The sequence below is a fragment of the Notolepis coatsorum genome, assembly GCF_963971535.1.
Source record: "Notolepis coatsorum genome assembly, chromosome: 1".
In the NCBI taxonomy this organism is placed as follows: domain Eukaryota; kingdom Metazoa; phylum Chordata; class Actinopteri; order Aulopiformes; family Paralepididae; genus Notolepis; species Notolepis coatsorum.
In genome coordinates this window covers 97,928,328-97,952,286 of record NC_140165.1, presented here as the reverse complement: position 1 = coordinate 97,952,286, position 23,959 = coordinate 97,928,328, and the positions used below count along the sequence as shown (strand labels likewise).

At 41.2% G+C, this 23,959-nt stretch overlaps 1 protein-coding gene across 1 annotated transcript; it reads left to right on the top strand.

Annotated features, from left to right (window-relative positions):
• Positions 1–517: 517 nt before the first annotated feature.
• On the top strand, positions 518–23,576 carry mad2l1 (MAD2 mitotic arrest deficient-like 1 (yeast)). Its single transcript, XM_084323873.1, has 5 exons — positions 518–663; positions 967–1,113; positions 11,608–11,728; positions 15,091–15,194; positions 21,642–23,576. Exons 1-5 carry the CDS (start codon positions 600–602, stop codon positions 21,809–21,811), a joined length of 606 nt encoding a protein of 201 aa, XP_084179999.1. The 5' UTR covers positions 518–599; the 3' UTR covers positions 21,812–23,576.
• The last annotated feature ends 383 nt before the right edge of the window (positions 23,577–23,959 follow it).

The following is a 23,959-nucleotide window of genomic DNA, read 5'->3' as shown; positions in this document are numbered from 1 at the left end:
CATTCTAGCGAGATATGGTGAGCATGCTCTTGTGTTATAGGGATTGGTTTCTGTCCACTTGAATTACAAACAGGCAAGGAACATAAACATTGTGAATGCAGTTAGATATTCAAAGACCTTCACATATACACACTCAACTGACAACCAGGTTTGACGCACACACACACACACACACACACACACACACACACACACACACACACACACACACACACACAGGAGAGTATGCTACTGGCATTCCCATTCCCTTTATTTAGTCTAATTTCATTTTGAATAGACTCAACAGCTGAACGCCTCGATTTATTAGCTTGGGTGATTGATTATTTATAAAGCTATGGTTAAATATGACACGGTGCTTCAACAGGCTACAATTAATTCATTATCATTGCTTTAGCTCCCTCTAGCGCCAATTGGTCGAAAGCGCAGCTCATCTACGTCCATTCGCTACACGCCGAAGCACGTGACGTAGATGTAACGTGCAACGCATGCGCAGGAATCGGAAGCGAGCAGATTCAAACTGGGCGGCGGGTAGTTGAAAACCGGACTGGAAAAAAAAACAAAGACTCTTTATAAAAGATAAACCGAAAAACACAGCGAAAATGACAAGTACGTTAAAGGGTATTACTCTCAAAGGAAGCGCGGAGCTCGTGGCGGAGTTTTTCTGTAAGTATTCATCTCAAATTCATCCGTTTTGTCGGAAGTGTTTCGAATGAAAAACTTGAATAATCAACCCCATGCATGACGGTGTAATGGAGTTGCAACGCGATGGAGACCGTGTGCTGCTCATGTTGTTTTGAATCACACACACACACACACGACACACCTAACGTCACCGTGTCTCCCAGTTGGACTCGACTTGGAAGAAGAACAACCATGTCGCAGTGTCAGCGTGTTGACAGAAAACCAGACTCCCTTATTAACTTAACCGCATTGTTGTCGGGTTTTTGTTGTCTCCTTCTCCTCCAGCGTTTGGGATCAACAGCATCCTGTACCAGCGGGGCATCTACCCCCCGGAGACCTTCTCCCGGGTGACTCAGTACGACATGAGCCTGCAGCTCACCACCGACGACAAGCTGAAGACCTACCTGACCAACGTGGTGGCTCAGCTCAAAGGTAGCTCCACACTGAGCTAAGGGTTAGCAGCTAGCAGGCCTCCATGGAGCCTAAAGTCTTAGTGTCCAGTCCACTTCTAATCTAAACCCCTCCTCCCTCCTAGGCCCCTGTGTGTATGATGAATGAACACTTTATTAACAGATTGCAGAATGGGTACAATACATGCAGACCAGAGAAAGAAGACGTTTGTCTTGTTTACATCAGGGTGGGTCCCCCATTTTCAATTCATAGTGACATTTTTATGACATGCACAACATTCATGACATTTATGGCAAGACCAGTCTAACACGACGGATAACATTTTGGACTAACATCACACAGTACTATATACCTGTATGTCCCTATAATGCATTATTATTATTATTATAGGGACATACAGGTATATATAGTACTGTGTGATGTTAGTCCAAAATTGTATCTGTCGTTTTTATATTAATCTCGTTAGACTGGTCTTGTCAGCACTGCCGTGAGATCATGTTGGTTTTGTTGCAGCAAGTATGTGCTGATTTACCCACCACGGTGAGCAGGTGTCGTGTTTTCACAAGCTGCCACACGCAGTGAGACATTCCACACATTAGGTGACACGGTCTGTTAGCGCTGCAACTAACTACTGTTACGACGTTATTCCTCGTATTGTACAATGTCCTCTCGAACTGCTTGCAAATTGACGGGTATAAAACAAAAAAGCAAACTTAACTATACATGCATGCTGTACATCAAGGGTGCAAAATATACTGTTTTTCTTTTTCAAACAAAAACCTGTTTGAGCTGAACGTTGGATGCTACACATCAAATGGCTTCAACAGGCCATGGAGGTGCATCATGATATAGAAATCAAAGCCGAGTCGATACCGAATACCAATGTTTTCCAATCATTTTACTGAACAATTAGAGATCTGTAAGAAAAGTAAAAAAGCAAAGCGACTTGATTTGAGGCATTTCTTAACACATAGAAGTATGTTGACCTCATGTTATATACATGTGAAAAACATTTAATTTCTCCTTTTTGTCCAGTGAGCCCAAACTGATGGTCTACGTCTGTATTGCTCAGTAAACTGATGGTCTAAGTCTATAATGTTCAGTTAAAGAAAAACGTCAACATTTTAGGAAATTAGCTTATTTGCCATCTTCCCTGGAGTTAGACAAGAAGATGCATACCCTTTTCTTCTCTGTGCGTGCAGTATGCTTAGGGAACGCCCGCACCGTTAGCGTAGCTTAGCTTCATCACTGGAAGTGGGGCAGTCCTTTACCCTGAAGTTCCCTACAGTCTCCTACAGTCACCAAATACAACTCCAAAACGTTCCTGTAAACATGTTGTGACCTGTGTATTTACCACGTGGAGAAATAAAAAATAATTGAATTCGACATTTACGTTTTCTAAGCAAATATACTCTGAACTATTTTTTGCCTAACCACTCCTCTCTGGGCTCAGTCAGTGATTTCACGCAACGCAGTGCTACTTTCTAACGTGAGGCCAGTGTTTGTTTACTAGTGCTGACCTTCGAAGCTTTTTTTGCCCATTTTTGGCAATCTATTTTAATTTGAAGCTTCGGAGATTTTTTTTTTTTATTATAATATTATTTTATTTTTTTTATGTTGTGGGACTTGTACAGCACTTTGGTAAACTTTGTTGTTTTTAAATGTGCTCTATAAATAAAGTGGATTGGATTAATTAATTAAGTAGCCCCTTTCGTGACTGTGACGCAGCCAACAAGGTTTCACTCGGCTGCGCTGCCTGGGTGCAGTGGGGCTGCTCTATGGTGCAACCTTCGTCTATCAAGCAAACAATTATATTATATTTAATTTATAATTATATCAGACAATGCACCTACAAAAGGAGATGAATTAGCCAACTTGGTAACGCATTAGCCATAGCAGCATAGGCATAGCCTTATTAATGTTTTGTGTGGCGTCGCCGTCGTGTACAACGATACTTACGTTTTTTAGGTGATTTGACAAAGTTGTTGTATAGTTGTGATATGCCATTTTCTTCTGGCATATCTGGCACTCGGCTTTTTGGGCATTGTCTTTGCATATTTTAAAGTGTAACCACACGTCTGACTTCTTCGTCGACATGTCTGCTGCACATGTCCTTGTTGTTTTCAACACAGATAATCTCCACGTGCTTGTTGTAGAGAGGTGGAGTCGAGGCGGCGCTTACTTTCGTTTCATTGGAATGGAGGCGGGAAGGCGCCGCTTACTTCCGTTTCATTGGAATGGAGGCGCAAGATTGGAGGCAAATTTTTTTTTAACTTCGATTTTTTTTTTTATGTTTGAAGCTCGTGCCATCGAACGAAGCTTCGAAGTATTTAAGACAGCCCTATTGTTTACATTCTCATTTCATTCAAAGGATCAGAACCGATTGAAGTTTATGGATATCATGCCTTCAAATCCTCTTACCTTGACGATAAAGCCTCCACAATTTAGAAAACAGTATTCCCATGGCTGGTGTTGATATGCTGCTAGTTAACGAAAACCAACAAACACAGAACCGGACGCGTAAGCAGAAAACGAGGCATAATTTACTTCCGGTCGTTAACATTAACGTTAGTTTAGGTTCGTGTTAACGTTAGATAATGTACAAAATAAACGTATTTCCGGTGCTTTAGACGCAGGGCCGCCTGGGAGAAATGCGAGGCCCGGTGCGAGATTTAAACGCGAGCCCCCCCCCCCCCCCTAAAATGTTCAAAAAAAAATATATATATATTTTTTTATACAGTCAACATATTCTTAAATAATAGCGCTGCCCGAGGCTAGGCATGATACAGTCAACATATAGCGAGAGAGAGCTCCCGTTCTACAGTCAATATACAGTGTTATCGCTGCACAGACCCGGCAATGCCCCTGACCCTCCACCAGAGCAAGGCCAGAGAGAGAGAGAGACACATTGGAAAGAAACAACCCAAAACCAGAGAAAATTGTAATGCTATTTGGCCCTAAACAGAGAGTACACAGTGGCAGAATACCTGAGCACTGTGACTGACCCAATACTAAGAAGATCCTTGACTAGGTACAGACTCAGCGAGCACAGCCTAGCCATCGAGAAAGGCCGCCATAGGCAGACCTGGCTCCCAAGCGAAGACAGGCCCACTGCACACAAGATGAGGTGGAAACCGAGCTCCACTTCTTAACAACCTGCCCACTATACCAAGACATACTTCCCACAAATTGCAAACACCCAAAGAGACTTTGAAAACATCGACAATAACTCAAAACTCCCATACCTACTGGGAGAAATACAAGAATGTGAAATACAGCCCATTTGAATTGAAGAGAGAGATAGATAGAGCATGTCTGTGTGTGTTAGAAAGATAGAGAGAGAGAGCATGTCTGTTTGTGTGTGTTAGAGAGGGAGCATGTATGTGTGTTAGAAAGAGAGAAATATAGAGAGAGCATGTCATTTTGTGTGTTAGAGAGAGATATAGAGCATGTCTGTGTGTTAAAGAGAGAGCTTGTGTGTTAGAGAGAGAGCATGTCTGTGTGTGTGTTAGAGAGAGAGCATGTATGAGAGAGATAAGCAAAGATGAGCCCCTAAAGGATATTCAACTTTTAATGGAAGAACAAAACAGAAGGAAAAGATAACTTCACAAAGGCAACATGAATATACATAGATCCAAAAGGACAAAGATCAACACTTAAATCCAAAGAGAAGAGGGTCTATACCAGAGAAAACAAAGTAGCAAGGAGCCAATGGCCGACATCAGCTAAATAGCCTAACTGCAAATAGAGTAGCCAGGTACTGACACCAGGCCACACACAGTTAGCTACTACAACAGCTAGCCGGCCCATTTGGCTCAATATAACGTTAGCTAGCCGGCCCGCTTTGGCTCAATATAACATTAGCTACAACAGCTAGCCGGCCCGTTTGGCTCCCGAGAGAGAGAGAGAGATATATCCACGGCGGGAATAGAATAGAGTGCATTAAAAACTCACCAAACGTCCAAGAGGATGGAGACAACCGCGTGGAGTTGACGAAGTTCATCTGCCGAATGACCGTCCTCTTCATCTTGGCATAACAATGCTGCACGCGCTCTCTCTAGGTTAGCTAACGCTAGTTAGCCTTTAGCTAAGCTAGCTACTAGCCGACATCATCATGGCTATCCCGACTGAACCACACGTTAGCACTCGATATTATAACGTAGCTAAAGCTAACTAGCTGTCCCTGCCTTTAGATAAGCCGACATGGCTATCCTGACTGAACTGTCTAACATGCAACAACTTTCATCTTCAGTCCATCTGCCGAATGACCGTCCTCTTCCTCTTGGCTGGCATAACTAATCATAACCTCCAAAGCTGCACGCGCGAAATAGTCAAACGCAGCTGACGCACGCCGGCGTACACATGATGTAACCCCTCCCTTCGTTGAACCCAATAGTATGTCTGCTGCAGAGCCCCAGAGCTCCAATAGTGTGTCTGCTGCAGAGCCAGGAACAAGTCACACACATTCTACAAACGTGTCTAATGTGAAATATATAAGCATATAAGCAAAACTAGATTTTAGGTCTGTGATGAAGGGGGGCCTCGCAAAAAAAAGAATACATTTTATTTTTTATTTTATTTTTGGTGCGAGGCCCCCCTTCCCGCGAGGCCCTGTGTGACCGCACTGCTCGCACACCCCCTGAGGCGGCCCTGTTTAGACGTCACTCTTTTATTTTGAAACCCCCGACCGGAAGTAAAAATGATACCTCGTTTTCGGCTTACGCGTCCGGTTCTGTTTGTTGGTTTTCGTTAGCTAGCACAGGGCTCTACAGTGCGACCATATTGCTTGCATATGCCCCTAAAAATGTGTGCGAACCTGAAAAATCAATTACTCGCACGGCGTGCGAATGCAGATTACAGCCTCATTCGTTTTTTTTTTTTCGCTGCGAGAATCGTTAAAAAACTACAAGTCCCACAGTTCACAGCCGCATAAACGTTCCAATCACAGTAGAGTTTCCTGTGGTCACGCGACTGGAAACTGAAAGTAACGATCAGCGGCACTGTCTGAGTCAGACAATACAGCCATGTCGAAGCCCATTAATTTTTATTTTGCGCGAAAGATACCGGAGAATGAGCTAACTTGGCTAGCGTTATCAACCGCGGAGGTGGGCAATAGGGTCCAGCTGCAGCGCCGGACGGCCAGAGTGCAAGCGGTGTGGCAATAGGGTCTAGCTGCAGCGCCGGACGGCCAGAGTGCAAGCGGTGTGACGTCGTAATTGGCAGAATCGACTGTCAATCAATGGTCTACCTGACACGCAAACTCATAAACAATGTTTCTGTACTGGAGGTGTACAGTATTTCAATAGGCAACCCTGAAAGGATTATTTTTCTAGAAGAGCAACACTAGCTCCCCCCTCTACTGATGGCCCTGGTTGTAAAGCCAGTGTCTCCTTTTTGTTCAATGTCACTGCCTTTCTTATTAGGCCTAGTTGTTGGCTACAACTTTGCCACAGTAGGCATTAATCACTTAATTAATAGTTCAAATGTCTGTCCCATTCCCGTTTGCACACGCAGATGATACACGCACACAGTGGGCCAGTGACTTTGGTGGTATGTGCTATTGCACAGATGTGTGTCCCGTTCCCGTTTGCACATGCACGCACAGTACAAATACAAATATACATTTATTTTTGAAAAAAATAAATAAACTCTCTTACTTGAAATATTTTCACTGTGCTCCTAAATATTTTTGGGTGCTCCTAAATTTCTTTGTGTGCTCCTAAATTTTTTCATTTAGGAGCACCTGTGCCCCTAGCGAAAAAGGTTAGCGTAGAGGTAGAGCCCTGTAGCAGCATATCAACACCAGCCATGGGAATACTGTTTTCTAAATTGTGGAGGCTTTTAATCGTCAAGGTAAGAGGATTTGAAGGCATGGTATCCATAAACTTCAATCGGTTCGGATCCTTTGAATGAAATGAGAATGTAAACAAACACTGGCGTCATGTTAAAGTATCACTGCGTTGCGTGAAATCACTGACTGAGCCCAGAGAGGAGTGGTTCGGCAAAAAATTGTTCAGAGTATATTTGCTTAGAAAACGTAAATGTCGAATTGAATTATTTATTTCTCCACGTGGTAAATACACAGGTCACAACATGTTTACAGGAACGTTTTGGAGTGTATTTCGGGACTGTAGGGAACTTCAGGGTAAAGGACTGCCCCACTTCCAGTGATGAAGCTAAGCTACGCTAACGGTGCAGGCGTTCCCTAAGCCTACTGCACGCACAGAGAAGAAAAGGGTATGCATCTTCTTGTCTAACTCCAGGGAAGATGGCAAATAAGCTAATTTCCCAAAATGTTGGCGTTTTCCTTTAAACTTATCTAAAGTCAGGGCCAGTCAAACTCAATTACCACGGGGGGTCAAAATGAAAAATAATATGATTTTGTGTGCAGGGTGCATAATTATTAGGGATGCTCGATATTGGCTTTTTTACCGATACCGATATTCCGATATTGTCCAACTCTTAATTTCCGATACCGATATCAACCGATACCGATATACCGTAATTCCTCTAATAGTAACCGGGTCTCAAATACAAGCCGGGTCTCTATTAATGGCCGGGTGCGCTCTTGAGCTAAGCAATTATAAGCCGGCCTCCTAATACAAGCCGGGTTACTAATATACTGAGCTGCATACTGAGCTAGTTACTTGATTTCACTTTGAAAACGTTGAAATGACCAGTGACCACGTGTAATTGCACTGTTTACTATTTCATACAGTACTTGGTTTCAATAAATGAACCCAGTACATTTTACTGGGTTCAAACTGACACAAAATGTTGATTTATTCATTATGATCCGTTTGAAAATTTGAAATATAGGCCTCCCTCTTATACAGGCCTCCTCCTAATACAAGCCTGGTACCCGCTACAGTTGAAACAAATACAAGCCGGGGTTACTATTAGAGGAATTACGGTATGCAGGGTTTCCCACCCCAAAAAACGGAATAATTTCAGGTAACTAATCATTTCACTGGATATATATATATAACAAATATTGTTATTGTTTTTTTCTTTTTTTAAACCGATACCGATATTTTCCGATATCACATTTTACTGCCGATATCGGTCGATAATATCGGTCGGCCGATAATATCGGACATCCCTAATAATTATACATTAAAAAAATGCATTTCCTGAGGTCTCTAAGCTTAATTGGGCCTAACAAAAATAATGGTTGGTTTCAGGTTGCCGACCGACCCTGCCGATTTAGGTGCGACCCAATATATTTTATGAGTTTTTTAAAAAAAATATATATTTAAAAAAAAAAAAAAATCAGATTTTTTTTTTTTTTTTTTTTTTTTTTTTGTAGAATAAAGTTTCATAGAAATCTTAGTCAAACATTTAGTATTATGGATATTAAACATGCTGGCAGAGTACATGCATCCATGTTGTTGTGAACATTTTAATTAAATAAAGAAATTCCCTATCCATAGTCGCCGTGGGAAAGAATAAAATAAAAAAATAAAATAAAATAAATTCCCTACCTACCCATGGCCAAACTGACAACCAACCTGAAACCAACTATTATTTTTGTTAGGCCTTGGTCATTTGTTTATCTATTCAGTGTGTGCATACAGTAGCTCAATATGTTGTAAATGCACTTCTGTTCATTATCTGGTGCCTCAATTAATAGAATGGGGGCTGTTTAAAAGGTGGGTAAGGAGGCATCATTTATGAATAATTGGCTTATTATAGATTTATTTTTAATAGATTAAAATTACATATATTAGGATTTTATTAATTATTCACCCACAAGAGTTTGTAAGATGAGCAATTGTAGGCTAAACTGGATTATTGGAAAACTAAGAACAACACTGGTCTCAACGCAAAACTTATTTCCACAGAGTAGGTATGTGAAATAAATTAAATAATGATGCATTTGCAAGCTAATAATGGCTATTAAGTCAAACTGATGGTGTAAGTCTATACAGTTCAGTAAAGCGATAGATTGGATCGGTACAGCCGATAGTGGCGCTTTAGGAAGTTTCCCGTATTTACTCTAAGGATAACTTGTCTGCTAATTGTTTTTCTTGTAAAGTGTTGTTGACGTTGTGTTTCAGAGTGGCTGTTTGACTGCAAAGGGTTAATGTTCACGTTGTGTTTCAGAGTGGCTGTTGACTGTAAAGGGTTAATGTTGACTTGACGTTGTGTTTCAGAGTGGCTGTTTGACTGTAACGTTGTGTTTCAGAGTGGCTGTTTGACTAACGTTGTGTTTCAGAGTGGCTGTTTGACTATAACGTTGTGTTTCAGAGTGGCTGTTTGACTAACATTGTGTTTCAGAGTGGCTGTTTGACTAACGTTGTGTTTCAGAGTGGCTGTTTGACTGTAACGTTGTGTTTCAGAGTGGCTGTTTGACTAACGTTGTGTTTCAGAGTGGCTGTTTGACTGTAACGTTGTGTTTCAGAGTGGCTGTTTGACTAACGTTGTGTTTCAGAGTGGCTGTTTGACTGTAACGTTGTGTTTCAGAGTGGCTGTTTGACTAACGTTGTGTTTCAGAGTGGCTGTTTGACTGTAGAGGGGCTGTTTGACTGTAACGTTGTGTTTCAGAGTGGTTGTTTGACTGTAACGTTGTGTTTCAGAGTGGCTGTTTGACTGTAACGTTGTGTTTCAGAGTGGCTGTTTGACTGTAACGTTGTGTTTCAGAGTGGCTGTTTGACTGTAACGTTCTGTTTCAGAGTGGCTGTTTGACTGTAACGTTGTGTTTCAGAGTGGCTGTTTGACTAACGTTGTGTTTCAGAGTGGCTGTTTGACTGTAGAGGGGCTGTTTGACTGTAACGTTGTGTTTCAGAGTGGTTGTTTGACTGTAACGTTGTGTTTCAGAGTGGCTGTTTGACTGTAACGTTGTGTTTCAGAGTGGCTGTTTGACTGTAACGTTCTGTTTCAGAGTGGCTGTTTGACTGTAACGTTGTGTTTCAGAGTGGCTGTTTGACTGTAAAGTTCTGTTTCAGAGTGGCTGTTTGACTGTAACGTTGTGTTTCAGAGTGGCTGTTTGACTAACGTTGTTTTTCAGAGTGGCTGTTTGACTGTAGAGGGGCTGTTTGACTAACATTCTGTTTCAGAGTGGCTGTTTGACTGTAACGTTGTTTTTCAGAGTGGCTGTTTGACTGTAACGTTCTGTTTCAGAGTGGCTGTTTGACTGTAACGTTGTGTTTCAGAGTGGCTGTTTGACTAACGTTGTGTTTCAGAGTGGCTGTTTGACTAACGTTGTGTTTCAGAGTGGCTGTTTGACTGTAACGTTGTGTTTCAGAGTGGCTGTTTGACTAACGTTGTGTTTCAGAGTGGCTGTTTGACTAACGTTGTGTTTCAGAGTGGCTGTTTGACTAACGTTGTGTTTCAGAGTGGCTGTTTGACTGTCGAGGGGCTGTTTGACTGTAACGTTGTGTTTCAGAGTGGTTGTTTGACTGTAACGTTGTGTTTCAGAGTGGCTGTTTGACTGTAACGTTGTGTTTCAGAGTGGCTGTTTGACTGTAACGTTGTGTTTCAGAGTGGCTGTTTGACTGTAACGTTCTGTTTCAGAGTGGCTGTTTGACTGTAACGTTGTGTTTCAGAGTGGCTGTTTGACTAACGTTGTGTTTCAGAGTGGCTGTTTGACTGTAGAGGGGCTGTTTGACTGTAACGTTGTGTTTCAGAGTGGTTGTTTGACTGTAACGTTGTGTTTCAGAGTGGCTGTTTGACTGTAACGTTGTGTTTCAGAGTGGCTGTTTGACTGTAACGTTCTGTTTCAGAGTGGCTGTTTGACTGTAACGTTGTGTTTCAGAGTGGCTGTTTGACTGTAAAGTTCTGTTTCAGAGTGGCTGTTTGACTGTAACGTTGTGTTTCAGAGTGGCTGTTTGACTAACGTTGTTTTTCAGAGTGGCTGTTTGACTGTAGAGGGGCTGTTTGACTAACGTTCTGTTTCAGAGTGGCTGTTTGACTGTAACGTTGTTTTTCAGAGTGGCTGTTTGACTGTAACGTTCTGTTTCAGAGTGGCTGTTTGACTGTAACGTTGTGTTTCAGAGTGGCTGTTTGACTAACGTTGTGTTTCAGAGTGGCTGTTTGACTGTAACGTTGTGTTTCAGAGTGGCTGTTTGACTAACGTTGTGTTTCAGAGTGGCTGTTTGACTGTAACGTTGTGTTTCAGAGTGGCTGTTTGACTAACGTTGTGTTTCAGAGTGGCTGTTTGACTGTAACGTTGTGTTTCAGAGTGGCTGTTTGACTAACGTTGTGTTTCAGAGTGGCTGTTTGACTGTAGAGGGGCTGTTTGACTGTAACGTTGTGTTTCAGAGTGGTTGTTTGACTGTAACGTTGTGTTTCAGAGTGGCTGTTTGACTGTAACGTTGTGTTTCAGAGTGGCTGTTTGACTGTAACGTTCTGTTTCAGAGTGGCTGTTTGACTGTAACGTTGTGTTTCAGAGTGGCTGTTTGACTGTAAAGTTCTGTTTCAGAGTGGCTGTTTGACTGTAACGTTGTTTTTCAGAGTGGCTGTTTGACTAACGTTCTGTTTCAGAGTGGCTGTTTGACTAACGTTGTGTTTCAGAGTGGCTGTTTGACTGCACGGTGCAGAAGCTTGTCCTGGTCATCACCTGCCTGGAGACCAACGAGGTGCTGGAGAGATGGCAGTTTGACATCGAGTGTGACAAGTCAGCCAAGGAGAGCAGGTGGGACACCAGACCACCGACAAGCTGCTATGGCAAATAGAAAACAGCAGGAAGGCAGTCGGAGGGAACCCTGAGGAATCATAGTTTCAATAATCATACGTTGACACTGTCAAGTCCATGATAATATGAATAATGATGATACATTTAATTTTAAAGGAAAAACGGGCTGCAATGTAAAGTTTTCAGCCACCAGCTAAATCGATCAACACAATTTCTTTTCTCTATTATTAATTTAGACCAATTAGGGTCCAGGTTTAAAATATGGAAGTTAAGAAGCCCCTTTCAAGAAACTCAGACATTGTACAGAAAAGATGAAGTAAAAATACAGTACATTGAATTTAAAAACAAAAGGTGTTTAATCAGTGGAGGAAATATACATTTGATGTGTGAGTAGTTCTGAGTAATCAATGTTGCCAAGTCCAACACTAGGTGGTGCTGTTTGACTTCCTTGTCTGGTTTCCTGGGCACCTACAGGAAGATGTAAATCGTTTTAGTCCCCCCCCCCCCCCCCCCCCCCAAAAACACACATACACGTACATTAGTACATACATTTGTCTTGTGGGTATGTAAAAAAACACACATACAGGTATATTTAACATACATAGATGATTACACAAGGGACTCAGTTACTTTTACTTTGTATTTTAGAATTTCTGTCTTGTATTTTAACACGTTGAGTCGGGGAACAAAATTAACTTTTTGACTTACCAGCCGGTAGATTTGAAAAACTACCAGCCAGGCAGATCTTTTACCAGCCAAACATTTTAAATAGCTTTTTAGTATATCGCCATGTGTTATTATTACTATATAATACTCTCATATGCTATTTTCAATTAATATCATAAACAACATAAGGAATATTAGCATAATTTTGAGTGGACTGAAGGAATGAGTCAGCGTTAATAGTTTTAAATGCAAATAATTTATTGAAACATAGAAGTGGGGTCAGGACACACACACTGTTTCAACTCACCACCCCTGCATCATATTGTAGTCTAGTCTGTCTTCAAACTTCCACTCCTCTCGAAACCTTTTTATATTTGAATATCAACATTATCTGTCAATCCTCAGTTTACTATAATATACTCCTGTCCTGACTAGTGACTTCATCGTCTTTCCAAACGCACACACAGGGAAGGGGAGTGCCGCCTCCCCATTTCCCTTTCCTCAGTCCACACTGTCTGCTGTTCTCTATGACTCTGCCTCTGATCAGGATTAGCTTGTTAGCTTACGATAACGTAACGTTTATTTCGGGCGATGTGGGCATAAAGGAATGACGACGATGCAACGCATGTTAGATACATTTGACCCGTTGTGAGAGAGAAAAAAAACACCACAGACTTATTTCGGCTTGCAAAATAGGGGCACTGCTGTGTAGCGCTACTCGGCTTTAATGCGAGCAGAAGCACGGACTGGGGCGGATATGACTCGCGGAGTTGCTACAGGTTTTTTTCAAAATAAGAGTACATTTACATTTTACATTTAGTCATTTAGCTGACGCTTTTATCCAAAGCGACTTACAAGTTCTGTACGACAAGCCATCAGGAAGGGCACAACTCTATCAGCTGAGCAACAATGTTCATCAAAGTGTTGAGTGCTACAGTGTAGGTTAGTTTATTAGGACAAGTGCATGACAGTACGGTTAGTTAGGGTTAGATTTTTTTTTTTTTTTTTTTTTTTTAATTCAGATAATGGTTGAAGAAGTGCGTCTTTAGTCGACGGCGAAAGATTGGACGTGATTCGGCTGTCCTAACTGGGGTGGGTAGTTCATTCCACCATTGTGGGGCAAGGACTGAGAATAGGCGACTTCTCTTTGATGACCGAACCGAACCGAACGTTGCTAGCTGACAAGAGCCATAGATATTATGACTGGAGCTGCGCTTGGGGCGGAAATGAGACCTGCACAGGATTTTCAAAATAAGAGTATCGATATGAACTACACGCCAGGTGGCGGGCATACCTCTCATTTTTACTCGCCAAACCTTAAATCTGCCCGCCATTGGCGGTTGGCGGGTACTTATTTTGTTCCCTGCGTTGAGTGCCACGCCCCTTCCGGGAAGTGCATCTGGCCTTGCTGCCATTAACCCCATGTAAATGCGCATCTTGTTTGTAGAGCTAAACCTATATTTTATATTATAGCTATGGGTCTAATAACGCTGTAGATTGTCAGTGAGTTGCTTCCAGTCAACGTGCAAAAAAACTGATAATTTTAACCCCATGTAAATGCGCATCTTGTTTGTAGAGCTAAACCTATATTTTATATTATAGCTATGGGTCTAATAACGCCGTAGATTGTCAGTGAGTTGCTTCCAGTCAACGTGCAAAAAAACTGATAATTTTTTCATCCGTACATTTCCGTTTTATACCGTTTTGAATATGAATATAGTTTGGGTGCTTCTTAGTAATTCCAGGAAAAAGACGCGAAAACAGCGTTTTTGTGTAATTCAATAAACACGTTGTCATTTTTCACATTATTATCCTTCCTCGTGCATACATGAAATGTGCCCTGGAGTGCGGCGCTCCCCTCCTGCACCCAACGGTAAACAGCCACACACATAAAACACAGACAGCTTCAATCGCGGTAGAAAAAAATATCAGATCAACGCAAGATTGGATATATAGAGTCCTTACCTGGTCTCTGATGTAATGCAAAAAAAATTATCCAATTATCTGATCGCCATTCCAGTTATCCACAGCGATCCTGTCTCCGACGTTATTGGGCATTGCACATAAACGGGCGGGTGGGGTCAGTTGTCCAAGCCATCCCTACAAGCACATCTTTTGCCGGAGTGTTTAGGACCCGCCCCCACACCGCAGCTTGGTAGAGAAAAGAAACTACACCGTTTCTAATTGAGTGCAATAGCGGCCGAAGGCGTTAGAGGGCGGTATAAGACCGTCTGCCAGCTCAGACACACTCAGAACAGTATGCACAATGTGCCCCGCTGAATTATGAATGGCAATAGCGAATAAAAGAAATACCGTGAGAAAAACGTAGTTCTACGTTTCTGGCATTCAACCGTCGGACGACAGAAACGTAGTTCTACGTGAACGGCACCCAAAGGGTTAAGCGTCAAGAATAGTTGAGTATGTTTGGCATTGTGCTGTGTGTATGTGCATGTTATGTTGCATTTCTACGTGTATGTATTTTGCACTCTTTATGCTGTGTGTCATGTGCATGTTATGTTGCATTTCTACGTGTATATATATATTTAGCACTCTTGCACTGTTAGTATTTCATGTTTTTTGTATAGACTACAGATGGAAATTAGCTTCTGCTAAATCTGCAAACATGTTTTCATGTGACAATGATTAATGTAAATGCACATTGTCAAAAAATTATAATAATGGCGCTCTCTCTCCAGTGCTCCCAGGGAGAAGTCTATCAAGACCATTCAGGATGAGATCCGCTCTGTCATCCGGCAGGTCACAGCTACTGTTACCTTTCTGCCCCTGCTGGAGACCACCTGTAAGTACACTGCTGCCTGTTACACGTTTAGAAGACCATGCTATTGATTAGGGCTGGGAACAGATATCGCAAAATAAACTTGATTCTTAAAAATCACGATCAATCTTTTGAATCAGTCTTTTTTTTCAGGCGATGTGTTATGACCAGTGTTGTGCTAGTTACTGAAAAATAGTAACTCAGTTACTTTACTAGTTACTCATTTCAAAAGTAACTCCGTTACGTTACTAGTTACTTACACCCAAAAGTAATGCGTTACTGTGAAAAGTAACTATTTAGTTACTTGAAGAAGAAAAAAATTGCTCCCATGCAGATACAGATACTCAAAATCGGTTGATCAACTTGACAGTTTCCATTCACATCACTGAACTCTGCTAAGCAATGTGGTCTAGATACAAATACAAATCTGACACAAACACAAATGCCCCGACGTAATAAGAAATGCACCGTGCCTAATTGCTCGGGGAGGTTGAGCGCAGGCACGTTTAGGTTGCGCACATGCACGTTTAGGTTCTAGGTTGAAAATAAGTGCTTGAGGAACAGCCTTGATATCTGTCGCCGGAGCGTTTCATTATAACCGTCTTGCAACGTTGTTTAAGATATCAATCGTGCATTGCAACGTTAGAATAGTTAGGATATCAATTGTGCATCAAAGGACTATATTTATATTGTTTGATTAGTATTGATGAGATTCCCTGGCAGATTTGTAGTCAAAATGCGTTGATCAACTTGAGTTTCCATTCATTTACATTCACATCACTGCACTCACCAGTGTCTGTCGAGATGTAACGTTAGACCAGCAGCCCCTTAAACATTTTCTTTATCTCATTTCCATGTTGTACTGTATATTCTCTCTCCAAGTAGTTGTAAAAAGTTTTCCGTCCCATTTGCTGTGTCGCCTGGTATCATTCTACGCGGGTGGCGAGTGGATTTGGATGAGTCCTGGTAGTTAACGTTAGACTCCAGTATCTTTGAGCCAAAACGCAAATGACATAACTAAAACGTTATTTTCTTTTCGCTCGACAAAAGAGAAATACGCGAGTAGCTGGGCGCTGCCATTATCAGTCAGGATCAGGAATAGTAAACAAAACACGCCCCCAGCATAGCGTTTCCCTGCAGCCAGACAGGATATGAGGATAATAATAATAATCACTACCGCTCGCTATCAATCTACGCCGTATATAACGCAAATAACGCATTAACGAACCATTCAGTAAGTAGCGTTACTGAATTTCAAAAGTAATGCGTTAGAGTACTAGTTATCGCCAAAAGTAACTTCGTTACTGTAACGTGTTACTTTGTAGCGCGTTAGTCCCAACACTGGTTATGACTTCCACTAAACGCTATTTCGCGCTGAGTTTCTGCTAAACCACTGCTTCTCAAACTTTTTCTGTCAGGCCCCCCTTTGGCGGACCAAAATATTTTTACCCCCTCGCCCCAACAAAATAGTCATGAAATGGGCCATGTTTAAATGTATTGAAATAACACCAATATCGTGACCTTCAAATTGACAACACCTTCCCTCGAGAGAGCCACCTTGCCTCGCTGTGAAACAGCACTGCAGAATGGTCAGCTCCCATCTCCTCAAACAGCGCAGAGAACAGCTTTCAGGGGTCGGGTTTTGATGAAATTTACCACGTTTATAACTTCTGTCAAAACCTCATTCAGCTCAGGGCTAAGCTGTCTTGACGCTGGCGCCTCTCTGTGAATTTACAGTGCGTTCATAGCGCGTTTGGTGAGACCCCCTTGATGAGCGCCTGTAGCCCCCTCCTTTTCCCTGCCATGGCCTGTGCACCGTCAGAACAAAAGCCCACACAGTTCTCCCATTTCAGTCCATGTTCTGTCAGGTAACTGTCAATAATTTTGAAAAGCTCATCAGCTGTCGCTCTGTTTTTGACATATTTGCAAAACAGCAGATCTTCACTCAGTGACTGGGAATTTACAAAGCAAACATAGGAAATAAGCAAACAGTCTTTATTGCTGTCAGTCTTTGACAAGGCAACACGCATGTCATCCTCAATGCTCAACTTGGCCCTATATTTTGTTTTCAGAGCTGTCATGGATGAAAAGCCAGCTTCACACATAATGTGGTGCTGAATGGTATGAACACCTTAACTGCTGCATCATGAGATACTTGGTACTCGGCACCACACTCTGAAACTAGCTCTCCAGGTGGTATCAGATGAGATTTCAATGAGTTCTTCCAAGAGTTTGGATGGAGATGTGTCAGGAAGCTTTGTCTCAATGTTGTCTGTAAAGTATTTTTGTATCCAGAGTAACTTGGTGATCCTTTTCTGTGTTTTGTTAATTAATGATTTTCAGATTTTGAGAAATGGTCAAACTTATTATGGCAACAGATAGCACTTTAGTGATCATTTTCTGTAATCCAATTCTTTTTTTTTTTTTTTATCTCAAGGCCCCCCCTGTCATGCCTCTGCGCACCCCACACTTTGAGAAACACTGTGCTAAACTATTACGGAAACTTTGTTCACACCTTTTGACAACAATGTCTGGTGCTTTGCCCCCTGAAACCGGCGCCATCAGGCCTAATTGAATCAATTTGAAATTGAATAGAATCTGGAACTTGTAAATGGATTGGTCATCAGTGCTGATACCCAGTAATGCCATTGATTACTCTGCAAGACACTGAAGCCTCTGTAGTTCAATAGATAGACATCTCTTATCTTAAGAAATACTCAAGAGTCCTCCATTAACTGAGCACCAGCTATTATCCTCATCCTGTAGTCAATGGGCCAGCTTTCCATTGCCTATTTTCATGATGCGTCACGATGTTTGCAGAGCTATATCTATATTCTATATTATAGCTATGGAGACAATACTACCGTATGCTATGGCTCATTTGACAGTCACTATCTCTCGTCCAACATGTACAAAATAGTAAATGTTTTCATGTATACGTTCGCGTGTTATCCCGTGGTGAATATTGTATAGTTTCAGAGTGATCCGGGCTAATTCCTGAAAAGCTGAGTTATGGAGCGTTTGGCTAAAGTCGTTTGTATTGCTCGCCTGGACACGTTACTATTTCAAAATCTATTTAGGCTTTTTACTTTAGTATACAGGGTTCGCACAAGGTCCTTGAAGTGCTTGATAATTCCTTGAAAACAACAAATTTTTTACAAGGTGCTTAAAAAGTCCTTGAAATTCAAATCAACCATTCGCATTGAATGTTTTGTTCATCCATGATCAAATTAATAGTTTTTTTTGGTTCTGTTTTAATCAAATCTGACGAGTCGCTGTCTCGCTCGCTCCAACTGCTTTCCCTCATTTATTCGCGTGTGATGCTCTAGCTGGCAGGCATGCAGGCCAAGAATGCTTAAAAAAACAGCATTTAGAAGTGAATTGTATCCTTCAAGTGACATCCTTGAAAATGTAAAATAGAAAAGTCCTTGAATTTCATTTTGCAATGTCTGTCGGAACCCTGAGTATATTATTAGGATCCCCAATTAGCTACAGCATTGCAGTAGTTGTTATTGTTTCTGGGGCCCATGCAACATAATACTTGCATCATAACATAACATTACAAGGTAACATGACAAAGACTAGAACACGCACATAGACAAGACAAGCTCCATAATACAATAATCAAACTATATGAAGTAGCCAAAGAATACTTATCTGTTCATAACTATATGCCCACATATCTATGTTTATACACACCTAATTGAACAACTAATTAAAATGTGAAATATTTAATTTCATTTATTCGTTTATTTGGAAGGTACAGCATGTATTAATGGACAATAGGGCTGGGCGATATGGCCTAAATATGATATCACGATATTTTCTGACCTTTCGGCGATACGCATCACGATGTTTTTCTTTTTTTCCCCAAACAATTCATTATGAGGCTTACCAAGACAGTATTTGAGTTTGCAAGCTAACATTAAAGACAAAATAAAATACCCATGCATTTAGCATTTTTATATTATATATTAGATTTAGATTATTGGATTATTAGATTATATATTGCATATATTTAGCAATGAGATATTATATAATTTAGATATGAAATATGATGAATCGAAAATGGGGGACCCTGATGTAAACAAGACGAAAGTCTTTCGCTGGTCTGCATCCCCTTAACAATTGTATGTATTGAGCTGTACTGTACCCATTCTGCAATATGTTAATAAAGTTTTAAATCAATCAATCAATCAATCAATAAATAGGATTTTAGCATTTTTATGAAACTACTGTATATTTGTATGTCTCTAAATGTTTTGATGAATTGAAAATGGAGGACCCTTATGTAAAAAAGCCGAAAGTCTTTTTCTGGTCTTCATCCTCCAGTCAGTCCACTGTTGTTGTATTGAGCTGTACTGTATTGTACCCATTCTGCAATCGTTAATAACGTTCATTCGTTCAATCATTCAGCCGGCAAAAGAATAATTTTGATTGACAGTCGAGTCTGCCAATTACGTCACACCGCTTGTACCCGCCCTGCTGTTCTTAGCACCAATCGGCAAGCAGCGCTATTATTTTTTTACTTCCTGAATGCCCTCCTTGATTTTAACGAGAGCTCAGCTCAACGACAACAACAACAGCTCACCGCAGCCGACGAGTGATTACTAGCGCACCGCAGCATGACAACGAGGCATAATGATTTTACTGCAACAAATGTTATAATAAAAGCCTTTCCATACATCTGTCTGATTGAAAACTTTATTAACAGACCGCAGAATGGGCACGCACAACTCGGCACGGACTGAGATATGAACAGTAATGCTTGCTATCTATGTCGTCATTGGACGTTGCTATGTTTGGGTAAATACGCTGATGTGTAACTATATAATGTTGATGCCACAAAACGAATGCCTTTGTTAATCATACGTACTAACTTTGATGCAGTAGTGTGTGTGTGGGAGCGGCGTTGTTCAAAAGTTTGAACGGGGTGGACCAGATTGACGTGACACAATCCTCTTGGGCAAAACATCACGATATCCACGATACGTTAAAAAAGTGTATCGTTAATGAACTGTACCCGATATTTATATAATATCGTCATATCGCCCAGCCCTAATGGACAATACATATAATTCACTGTAAATACACAGGGTTTAGCAAGTGAAGGGATGCTCATTTTCATCCTCAGTCCCCAAACAGAAAACAAATAAAATACAAGAACAGAGCAATATAAAAACATGTTAAAACAAAAGAACAATAATTTACAAATGCATGGCTACAAAACCTAAAGGGACCAAGACTATAAAGGTCCTATTATATGGTCACATGCTTGGTGTTTTTTTTTACTTTTGAGTTTAAAAGTTGGACATTCTCGAATGGTGGTAGGTAAACTGTTTTACCCCATGTCAACAAAGACCTAACCTCCCCACACTGTGATTTGGGACGTCTTTCGCGTCTCAGACTAAATTGCCATGTTTTGGACAACATTGTTAATCGTGGCTGTGTTTAGGAGAGTCCTCCATTAACACTTTCAATGCCGGCCGTGTTTTCCTTTTTACCCCCTTGAATGCCGCCACCCACTTCAATGTTGGCGTTAAAAACGCATAATCTATGTTTTAAATTATGGCTGTCTAATCTGCCCGTCACTTATCAATGACTTGTTTGCAGTCAACATTGTCGAAACGGATTGTTTTTTAATCTGTTCATAACCTTTTTATAGCATTTCGAAAAGCTATCGTTCTCTCAAAAATTTCCGGAAAATAGAAAGATTCCCTCATAAACGGTATTTATTGGAATATTCTCGAATACACGAGACACGTTGTCATTTGTCGGCCTATTTATGAATAGTTTTCAAATAAATGCTAGATTATCGATAGTATATGTGTACTTATGCACGCTATAGAAGCGAGCTGAGAAATCGATTCTCATTTCCTCAACATCACACACACACACACACACATACTGTATACACATACGGGACACGCTGTTATCTCAGTGAATACAGCTCTGATTATCCTAAAACTGGTAACATAGACTCCTTACCTTAGATCAGATGTTCTCCAAAAAGATTATTCCAATTCCTGATTGCCATTCCAAATATCCATCGCATTTATTGATTGAATATTGGCTACTGTAAATATATATTCCACGCTGCTTTCCAACTCGCGATCACTTCCCTCATCATCAGATCCCTCGCCAGCATAATGGAGCCCCTACACAGATCCACCAGTTTAATTGAATGGCCTGCAGTTACACAGGGATAGACAATAGGGGGCGGTATTTTCCCATCTGAGCTCCAGAGGGTCTGCTGTACCAACGGGAGACTCTGTTGATGAAATATGAATTCAGATCGCTAATATTCAAAAAAAAAAAAAATGCGCCGTCGGCACTCAACGGGGGGCATGATAAGACGACATAACACGTCGCTGGCACTCAAAGTGTTAAGACTCCTACAACGTGTCATTGTGTGGCATCACATTGCTGGCAATTGGTTGACTTTTCCCCCCTCTGACCCTTGACCCCCAGGTGCCTTCGACCTCTTGGTCTACACCGACAAGGACCTGTTGGTGCCGGAGAAGTGGGAGGAGTCAGGCCCGCAGATCATCGACCAATCGGAGGAGGTTCGCCTGCGATCCTTCACCACCTCCATCCACAAGGTCAACAGCATGGTGGCCTACAAGAGGACCGACCCCTGACCTATGACCCCATTCTCCTACGCAGGGAGCTGGATGACGTTCCACTTCCGGTCCACTATTAAAACATCTCTGCCCAGAGTGGAAGTAAACTAATCACGCCACATAGACTCGTATTATTTTCCCTTAACATATTAAATAAACAATATTATAGTTCCCCCGCCCCCATATTTATTAGTCTTTTATAAACAAGAACCGAAAATGTAAAGAAGTTAAAACATTTACATTTACTGTGCAGCCTAGTTTATTCACTGTGTCCATGGAAACACAGATGTGCGTAGCCATAAAGGCCTGGTTTCCTTACGTAGAGAAGACTGCACTATAGTCTGTTTACTACATCACTGCATAACTCATAAATGTTCAGACAATATGGTTATTTGTGATACTCCATACACCCAATTCAAAGTTATAGCCACATATTCTTACAAACAATTTTGGTTGCGGATGTCCTTGATTTGGTAAATATTTGAGCTCTCTTGGTCGGAGTTGTTTAGCCGGCTGTGACGTACCGGCGTAGGGACGGCTCTGCGTAGGAGTGTGCTATAACTAAGGCTGAGACCATATGCCTTTTGGAAGAATCGATAAATCGTGACCTAAATATCGATATATTTATTAGTATAATTTCTTATTTTTCTTTATAAATGATTATTTAAACAACAAATTTATGTTTATTTTGCAGCAATTCTTTATCGTTACCGTCATTTTTAGTGTTATAGATTTCCCCATTCAAAACTACCAGTGATCCTTCTAATTTTATAGTCTGTGGTCTCGATGTGATGGAGGAGTGCACTGCATATTGAATGCACAGTGCAGAGTTGCAATTCAACAGAATTTACATGAAAAAGGTATTTGATTTTTTACATATGCAAATATATCGATATGTGACGCCACTTATCGATAATTATAGTGGTCTCAGCCTTAGCTATAACCCTTCACCCATAACCCCTCCCAACATCTAGGGATGCACCTATACAGGATTTGGATAGGCCAGCACGATCGGTGCGTCCCTACTTACAACCCCTTCAGTTGTATATAGTTATTACCTGCCACTGCCTTGTCATAAAACCAACACCTATGGGAGTATGATTTGACATAGCCCTGTCTTACCCAAGGATCATATATTAGGAAGGGTTAACCCCTGACCGGGACCAGCGCTCTAAACATTCGTATAAGAACTAGAATCCTGGGCCTGGTGGTCAGTGGTCACTGAGTTTCTGGATTGTTGTCAAATAAATGTTGTTATCCAGACCTTTTCTAAAGACCTTGGTCCTACCTCGCTTCTTATGTATGTCTACTGTCTCTGTCCACTGAAGAGCCTCCCATTCGCCTTTTCCACCTCGCTGCCATATTTTGTCGACTTTGATGCAGTGAGGGTGGTCAAAATAACCACACCTCAACAACCAAAATAGTAAAAACGGTCTGAATACACTATTAGAATTACAACGTATTGATTACCTGACTTGAATAGATTTTCACCACTGTTGTTTTGGCGTTTTGGAATATATGGAAGTGAGTTAGTCATCTGTTCATTGAAATGCAATGATGGCAATCTAAGAAAATACAGATGCTGAATATGTCAAATCTCTCCTGTATTGAACATCATCTGTTGTCTGTTCTGAGGGATGCTGCCTACTTCTCTGCTTTGATGTAAATATTTATTTGTTTTTGGAACCTACATTTTCTTGTCTCTTTCTCTCAACTTGTCTGTTTTAGAAGTTAGTGGTTTATATGTTGTTTTTATGATAAATAAACCCCTCGCTACCCCTTGCTTTGGTGTTGTTGCTTGCTTGACCAGAGGGGGGCAGCCTAACGTAAGTAACCAAACTGGATTTATTTACAACCAGTTGTGTCGTTTCCTAATCTGTGATTGGATGTGTGGATGAGTGTAGAGAGGTTACACAAGTGATAAGCCACACTCTCAAAACATAACATGTGAATCTGGCAGTTCAATCAACACAACATTCTGTCCCAAAGTGCCAAATAATTCTAGTGATGTTCTACAGAGAACCTGTGGCCACATTACAGAACACAAACGTTCTAATGTGTGGTTCCATGCGTCTCAGTGGGTGGACTGCTTGGCTTTCTGCAAGGAACTAACACTGCCAGGGTTAGGGGTTCGATTCCCACCAGGGAACGACCCATACTGCTCGT